This window comes from Electrona antarctica (assembly GCF_951216825.1).
Source record: "Electrona antarctica genome assembly, contig: scaffold_1738, whole genome shotgun sequence".
Taxonomy (NCBI): Eukaryota; Metazoa; Chordata; class Actinopteri; order Myctophiformes; family Myctophidae; genus Electrona; species Electrona antarctica.
In genome coordinates this window covers 1-9,150 of record NW_027637613.1, presented here as the reverse complement: position 1 = coordinate 9,150, position 9,150 = coordinate 1, and the positions used below count along the sequence as shown (strand labels likewise).

Sequence of the window (9,150 nt, the reverse complement as noted above, 5' to 3'; positions counted from 1 at the left end):
TGGATTTTTTGAGTCCGTCCCTCTTTTTTTTATGTCACCCATCAGCTCGCTGACATAAATAAAGCAAATAATGAACGAGTATAGGAGAAGGAGTGGGGTGGAGGGAAAATATGGGAAGAGAGTGTGTGTGTGTGTGTGTGTGTGTGTGTGTGTGTGTGTGTGTGTGTGTGTGTGTGATAGAGAGAGAGAGACAGAGGGGGTGGGGAGGGGGGAGAGAAACGCTGACACAAATGAGTGAAGCCCAATGCAACGCAGCATGCTCCATCGTATGACGATGTCGCTCACCGAAAACACTCGACCGTCGCAACGCTTTGTGAGCTTGTAGTGTCTGTTGGTCTCGGGTTATTACGGCTTCGTGCGACAAAGTAATGAATCGTTGGGGCTTGAGAAAGAACACGGAATGGGAGGGGAGAGGAGAGTAGCGGGGCAAACAGAAGGGAGAGGAGAGAGTAGTGGGGCAAACAGGAGGGAGAGGAGAGTAGCGGGGCAAACAGAAGGGAGAGGAGAGAGTAGTGGGGCAAACAGAAGGGAGAGGAGAGAGTAGTGGGGCAAACAGAAGGGAGAGGAGAGGAGAGAGTAGTGGGGCAAACAGAAGGGAGAGGAGAGAGTAGTGGGGCAAACAGAAGGGAGAGGAGAGAGTAGTGGGGCAAACAGAAGGGAGAGGAGAGGAGAGTAGTGGGGCAAACAGAAGGGAGAGGAGAGGAGAGTAGCGGGGCAAACAGAAGGGAGAGGAGAGGAGAGAGGAGAGTAGCGGGGCAAACAGCAGCGGGCTTCCGCTCAAGTGCAGAGCTTCCTGACCACTTGTGGAACCAATAAAGCGCAAGAAGAAGTGACCGCTGTAAGTGGGAATGCTTAAACGTAAGCATCTCTAGGAGGAGGACGAGAAATAAATATAAAAAAAAGACAGAAAGGGAGGGGTGGGGGGGACAAGGGGGGGTCACATTAAGACTAGGGAGAGTGTTTATGCAGACCAGCTCGGAGCCCCACAGTGTCCTCACTATCCCCAGTGACGAGGACAAGAGTGTCAGGCATGCATAACTAGTCATTATTAATCCTCTTTCACTGTGTACTGTACACAGTTGCTCGTCCCGCTGGGCGCTGCGTTGCCCTGTTTTCCACTAGTTTATTTATTCATTTAAAAGAATTGTACGCCTTGTGTGTGTGTGTGTGTGTGTGCGTGTGCTTGTGCGTGTGTGTTTCCCTTGTTTTGTTTCATCACCTAAAGCCGCCGCGCCTCCCGTTCGCCTCTAATGACGGAGAGACGAGCGCCATCCGAGAGAGAGAGAGGGGTCTGAGCCTGAAATTGGCTCATGTTTATTAAAGAGGGGGTGGGCAGGCGGGTGGTCGTTGTGAGGGGGAGGGGGGGGGGATGGCAGTGGCCCCGACGACTCGACGCCGTCGACATCGGCGGCTATATACGAGCGAGGGGAGCGGCGGCACAATGGAGCCATCGCCGGCCCCCATTATGCCCTCTCTCTCTCTTCTCCCGGGGGCTAATAGGCAGAGCGGGGGGAGCGAGGTGCAGCAGCCCGCTGGCCTGGCCTGGCCAGGGAGACGACACGACGCGCACAGGACTTCAGGCCCCCTCAGTGTCAGCGTGGTGCCGGCGGTAATCACATGAAATCAGAGAAGATTATTCCCCATAACGTTTACCCAGCCATTACCGGAGGAGCACCAAATGGGCCTGGCTGGTGAAGAGGTGCTTTAACCCATTGAGACCTGGAACGCATCCATGTCACGTTAGCGTTAGCGTTTTAAACATTATGTTATAATTTAGCTATTGAAAAATAGCAGATCTACAAGCTCATAGCGCGCCACCGAGTGGCGCGCTATGAACTTGTAGGTCTGCTATTTTTGAAAAATCGTTAAAATGTGCCTCAAATCTTTCCGAAAATTTTCATGATTTAGAAAACTTTTTTTTAAAAATTTCGACGTCAGGCCTGAATGGGTTAACCCGTTTAGGACGGGGAGCGCGTCTGTGTCGCCTTGTTATAGCTGTTGAAAAATAGCACATCTACAACAAGCTCCTAGCGCTTGTATGATCTGCTATTCTTTTTAAATCGTGAAAATGTGGTGCAAATCTTTTAATATATATTCTTTCAGAGCAAATGTTTTTGCATCTGGGGGGTCCCTGGAACAACATATTTTGAGATGGGGTCCGCGGCCAAATACAGATAATTCTGGGTGTCCTTGGCATGAAAAGGTTTGAGAACCACTGACATAGAAACATAGGGTTTTTCAGAAAACTGATCTTTAGAAGACATTTCGTAGAAAGAATATCAATGGGTCTCAATGGGTTAAGGACCCGCCGCGCAATTGCACATTTTGATGAAGTCGTGTTGATATTCAAATGCGACAGCGAGGCGATGTTAGGTAGCGGCTATTTATCCTAAGATGTCCCCCCCCCCCCCCCTCCCCACCACCCCCCAGCCCACTCAGAGCTCTGATTTTGAGTGGCCTAAATGTGGTTCAAGGAAAAGAAAAATGGAAAGAAAGGATGTATACTCGTACACTTGTCGACACTCAAAGTGTCCTTCTTCTTCCAAAACAGTCGTCTCCGATTCCGCTCTTGACTTGATCTGTTTGCGCTCTCAGGAACGTCAAAAGATCACACAACTCTAATTTGTTTACCTGGTAGCCATTTTGCTTTCGATTCCTGATACATATATATATAAAACCTGGAAAACGCTGCACATAGTGAGAGAGACACGCGGGGGGAGGTGGTTGGGGGGGCACTGGGGGCCCTTTGTCTTTGTGGGCAAGCTAATGGGTGGCGGGGGCCCTTGATCTTATGGAAATGAATGTGGAATTATGAGAGCGGCCATGCAAATGTACATCAACCACTTTGGTGTGTTTGCATGGTGGTGGCGGCCCGTTCTCCCTGTCAGGCTGGATGAATAACAACAACGGCGGTGTTCTTACCGGGGCTGAGGAGGGTCTTGATGTGAGGAGTGCAGGTCCTCTTCATCGCCGCCATTTATTCCTTTAAAAGAGCAAACACGGGGACAGATCAAACCATTTGATTTGTTGGGGCCTCTAAATCGGGGCGCTAATCTGAGATGCATATTAATACGGTGTGACTCGAGATTAGATTCATATAGTAGTATACTCCATCGTAACAGGGGGGGGGGGGGGGGGGGGGGGGGGCAAAATGAACAGATCTACAAGCCAACAGCGGTGTTAGCGTAGTACTTGGTATTACCGACTAAGTACTAAGTACACAAGACCTCGTGTTTAAAGTAGTACGGCCGTGTTGTACTATGCTAATCGCTAAGTATTAAGCCAACAGGCTCAGTACTACTTAGTGAAGTACGACACTAAGGTGGTTGTGTGGACGCCACAGGGCAGAGAGGCCTGTGCTCTTAGTGAAGTACGACACTAAGGTGGTTGTGTGGACGCCACAGGGCAGAGAGGCCTGTGAAGTACGACACTAAGGTGGTTGTGTGGCCGCCACAGGGCAGAGAGGCCTGTGTTAGTGAAGTACGACACTAAGGTGGTTGTGTGGACGCCACAGGGCAGAGAGGCCTGTGTTAGTGAAGTACGACACTAAGGTGGTTGTGTGGACGCCACAGGGCAGAGAGGCCTGTCTTAGTGAAGTACGACACTAAGGTGGTTGTGTGGACGCCACAGGGCAGAGAGGCCTGTGCTCTTAGTGAAGTACGACACTAAGGTGGTTGTTTGGACGCCACAGGGCAGAGAGGCCTGTGCTCTTAGTGCAGTACGACACTAAGGTGGTTGTGTGGACGCCACAGGGCAGAGAGGCCTGTGCTCTTAGTGAAGTACGACACTAAGGTGGTTGTGTGGCCGCCACAGGGCAGAGAGGCCTGTGAAGTACGACACTAAGGTGGTTGTGTGGACGCCACAGGGCAGAGAGGCCTGTGCTCTTTGCCTCTCGTTAATAACGTGTGAACATAGAGGAAATGTGCTGTTTGCGCCGTATCTTTATGGCTGCGGCGAGAACAACATATGGTCAGTGTTGACCGACGGCCGGGCTCCCGGCCGCTCTCTCTGTTCTCTTTTCTCTCTTTTCTCACCTGACGGAGCGCTCTTCTCTTCCTGCTCCCCAGAGCGCCGCGCTCTCTCCTGCGTGGCAGACTGTTTAAGCAGCTGATACGCTTTTGTCTCTGTTCAAAGACGCACACACACACACACACACACGCGCGCACACACACACACACACACACACACACACACACACACACACACACACACACACACACACACACACACACACACACACACACACACACACACACACACACACACACACACACACACACACACACACACACACACACACACACACACACACACACACACACACACACACACACACACACACACACACACACACACACACACACACACACACACACACACACCAGAGGGGAGAGAGGGGCAAATGTCCGTGTCAAATATTTGATCAAGACCTAGGTTTCCAACTTTGGGAGGTTACTGTGTTTGATCAGACAACACGCTTCAGTGGCTGAGCAGGAGTGTGTGTGTGTGTGTGTGTGTGTGTGTGTGAGAAGACAATGTGCCCAGTCGAGGCTAAGCTACTGGTTCCAGTCGAGCGTACACGCGTCCGTTTTTTTTTTCTCTCCACAGGCCGGTATAATCACCCTCTTAACTCGGTCGCCTTCCAGGAAGACAGCGTCCGGTCGCTCTCTCTGTTTTAAAAACACTCCTAATGGGTTTGCCGCACACTGGAGTACGTATCATATATGAGAAGTGCAACGCAGATGTGCATAATAAATATGGACATATTCTCCTGGCAGCCATCGTGAACGCCATCTTGAAAACGATGCCTTTCTGGTTGTTCGTTTTTCCTACAATTTTAGTATGTTATTTACACACCCAATAGTAACAGAATCCATTGAAAAATCTATTTTTATCAATTATTTTGGTTTTCAACCATACACGATTACACGTATCTAATATTTGAGTCTTTTCAAAAGCCTTATATCCATACCCAACACCACGCTAAAATTCAAAAACTAGTCACCAAAAGCCAAATCTTGGTGATTTCTTACGAGTTCGTCCCCAGCTATAAGGCGTCCACGGACCCCACTTTGAGAACCGCCGGTCGGTCTACCTACCAGGGCTAACACGTGCATTTCCACGTGCACGCCGACAAACAGACATCTTCTCACTAGGGGGAACTTTTTAGTTGTGTGTTTATTGTGGATGGACAGCCACAGTGGAGCTATTCACTAGGTTTCCATCTCTTTTGATTAGTAATACAGTGACTGGGAAGACGAGTCGCCGCATGAAACAGCCCCAGTAGGACGGACATCTGACAGGAAAGTGCCTTACAGGCATTTAGTTTTACATTTCAGAGGACTGGGGGGTGGACCGACGGACGGACGGACGCTTTCTTTGCAGCGTGTCTTCACATCTCCTCCTTTTTCAAGTTTCCAGCCTCCGCCAGAGCATTGTTTAGATAGATAATGAGGACCGTGTGACAGATCTCGCTCCTATTGCGCCGCGGCGTCTGGACAATTAGAGGAGCCGCATTATGCCCGCAGGCCCAGTGAATTATCTGTTTAGCCAGGAGCGCCTCGGACCGGGCAGTGGGCTTTTCTTTCTTTCTTTCTTGCTTTCTATCTTTCTTTCTCTCTCACTCTCTCTTTTTTTGTGGAGAGATAATTAGAGAGAACTAGCGCAACTCTTCAGGTGGGACTTTGACCCTAGATTCACCTTGATCATCCTTGCCTCAGCCGTCGGCGTTTAACAAAAAGAACCCATTTATTCACCGCGCGCCAGAAAAGAAAAACACAAACCGGGCCGCGCGCGCACACACACACACACACACACACACACACACCACACATACCACACACACCACACACACACAGACAGTCTGAATGCCGGGGCACCGGCGCTGCCTTTTTTTTTTTACCTCTAATAGGAATACTTTCCGCAGGGCTTTGGTTCCGGCTGTCCTCTTCACTACTTTGTAGTTCTGTAAGAAACAGAAAGCTCACGGTGAGAATCAGAGCAAGGGATGAAGGGAGGCTGAGGATGGAAATAGGGACTGGGGGTGGTATTGGGGGTGTGGGGTTCTGAATAGAGGGCCCTGGGAGCGCTGGGAGCGGGGGGCTCTGTCTGTGAACGCTGGGAGCGGGGGGCTCTGTCTGTGAACGCTGGGAGCTGTGGGGGATTCATGAGAAAAGAGCTGTGGTGAATATTATTTCTTTCATAAAAAAGGGGTTCGTGTTATTTTTTTTTGTTGCTGCGATTGGCTCTTGATTTCAGCGCCCATTGTTCTCCATCTCTCTCTCTCTCTCCCTCTCTCGCCGAGTCGTCAACACAGAAGAACAGACTTTTTGGGGTGATGTCAGGACAGTTTGGGATGTTTTGTTTAAAAGTGTCACAATGTGTTGCTAACACAACCGTACAATGAGTCAATACATTGCAATGTGTTGTCTCTATAGTAGCTTTTAAGGCTATCGAATGTCTTAAAGCCTCACTATGTAACTTCTTTTTAATTTTAAAACGGTAGAGTAATGCAACATAACGTATACAATTGGGGTGGTTGTATTTGGTCTCCCTGCTCTTCTATTGAGACATTTAGATCGTGTCAAAGGTCATGTCTCACCTATAGACACAGGATCTGACACGAACTCTGACCTGATGGTCAAGATTCAATTTATCCCCTGAGCAAGCAGGCAGGCTCTATTAGCTCGATGGTAGTCTCGCGTTTCCAGACTGTTGCCTCTCGCAATTTCCAAATGCTTCCGTCATACAGTCTGGAGCAATGGAAAAGCTATCGTGAGTAAACTATAAAGCGGAAGTGGAGCCTCCTCCCCACTTTACAGTCGCGCAAATGTATCCTAATATAAATAGAAAACATCTAAGCATATATAGCTTGTTGCTTAGCAGAAAAGGAAATCAAAAATATATAGATATTTTAAAATCTATTTTCGTGAACGGAAATAGCAGCTTCCTTACTCGGATTTCGGGAGGTGTAGTTCCAGACTCTATATAGCATTCGGAGATTGTGGAATAGTTGTCTGGCTACTAGAGACTAGCTCGATGGTAAAACGTTGGCAGGAAGGAAACCAGGTTCAAATCCGGGGTAGAAGAGGAAAGTTACATAGTGCTGCATTTAAAGCTATAATCCATACATTTTGTGTCTCTCTGGGTGGATTGGAATTTGGAGAGAAGTGCAACGACGCCCAGTCTACAGAAAGATGTTTGGAATAACGTTTTTTTGTTTTTATTTTATAATTTTTATGGAGGGACGGACAGTAGGCTGACAGGAAATGGGGAGAGAGATGGGGGGGTGACATGCAGTAAAGGCCGTCGGGATCGGGAGTCGAACCCGCGGCACACTGCCAGACTTGGACTACCGGCCAAGGTGCCTGGACCGCTGAGCCACGGCCCAGGCCTGTTTGGAATAACTTTATTTGACATTGTCATCCAGTAGTGCTACTGTAGCCATACGGTATGACTACAGTACAGATCATAGACCATACAGATTGGTTCAATTGTTTTATTCATAAGATAGGTCTGGGACTGTAGCTTTAGTAGCTTATCTATTCCTCTGACTTTATTATATCTAATACAAATATATATCTGCTATACATCCTTCTTGTCCAAAACAAGCTGATTGACAAAACCTTGTTTTGTATTGATTTGATTCACTGCTTCTCATAGTTGCTTGTAGATCTGCTAAAGAATGAATCAGGCTTAGTTTAAACCCAAAGCCAGGAAGCCGATCAGATATGAATGTGGCAGTGGTGTTTTTACAATTTCCAATTTTCAGTACCTTTACTTCTACTCCATATATCTCAGAGGGAAACATAATACTTTTACTCCACTACAATTATTATTTGATAACTAAATATGTATTTTGGACACAAAAGATCACAGGATCTACTGAATGTAAAGGGGGGTTGTCACTTGACCCCCCATTCAGTAGATCCTGTGATCTTTTGTGGCCAGGTGTAATTTTCTGGGGTCTAGTAGGACTATAGTAATTAATACAATTTAGTAAATATTTAGCCCTGTGTTCGAATGCCCCCCCCCCCCCCCTGTCAAAAATCACTAAAACGAAAGAAAGCAGCAAATTAAAACAAATTAACACTTAATTTCAAATGCATTTAGTTAGTAGTAACTTTCTGAATTTAAATGCAAATACAGTGGACATAAAAAAAAGACAATACAATTCTAATACTAGCCATTCAGCTACTAATATAGACTGACGTAATTAAGGTCATGTTTGCATGTTTGGAATTGTAACAGCTGAAATCAGTAATATATCAGTATTTTGATATTAACCTGCGGGCCGCATTGAGTGAGGCTGGGGGCCGCATGTGGCCCGCGGGCCGCCAGTTGGCCATGGATGGCGTGACGTAGCAGTTCCCTCCTTGTCGTCCGGGTGGAGAGAGGGAAGGCGGCGTGACGGAGAGGACGAGTCACTCTCCTCCTCCTCCTCCTCCTCCTCCTCCTCCTCATCGGACCGGGACAGGAGTGTCCTCAGCAGCTCTCTGGCCTGCCAAAGAGCGGCACAAATTAAAAATCCACACTCTAATTGCCATCCATATTGTGAAGGAAGCGTCAAATTGAACTCCCGCCGATTAGAGAAGTCATTTATTTTTCGTGCAGGGTTGGGTGGGTGGCCTGGCTACTCTCGCGGAGGTGACACAGAGGCTAGAAAATAACTTCAAATGCAAGTCTCTCTCTCTTTCTCTCTCGTCTAACTACAAAAAAAGATAATTTCTCTCGCACACTTTCGCTTTGCGACTCTCTTTCAATCATGCATTCCCCCTCCCTCCCCGTCTCTCTCTCTCTCTCTCTCTGTCTGTGTCTCTCTCTCTCTCTCTCTGTGTCTCTCTCTCTCTGTGTCTCTGTCTCTCAGTCTCCTCTCATCCATGAGATTAGAGGAGCGACTAAAGAATGCAATCACCCTGGCGTTAATGTGCAACACGTTCCAGAAGATATCTCCTCTCTTGGCTGAGAGGATCGAGACAAACTGCTCTCTACTCTCCTACTCCAGCTTTCTTATTTGATCTCCGGGGAGACGAGGAGGAGACACAATTAAGAGGTGCTGTTCCGTGAGATGAGGAGCGGGGAGATGCCACGCGCCGATTGCCCCCCCCCCCCCCCCTCCTCTATCTCTCTCTCTCTCTTATCCCTTCCTCC

General features: G+C 48.2%; 1 protein-coding gene across 1 annotated transcript; it reads right to left on the bottom strand.

Moving 5' to 3' along the window:
* Positions 1-2,922: 2,922 nt before the first annotated feature.
* Positions 2,923-8,500, bottom strand: LOC306918774 (uncharacterized protein; the record flags this gene model as incomplete). The annotated part of the gene is made up of 4 exons (XM_079531639.1): positions 2,923-2,983; positions 4,035-4,124; positions 5,903-5,965; positions 8,287-8,500. Coding segments are annotated over 4 exons (428 nt in total), but the record flags the coding sequence as incomplete, so codon positions are not given.
* Positions 8,501-9,150: the final 650 nt, after the last annotated feature.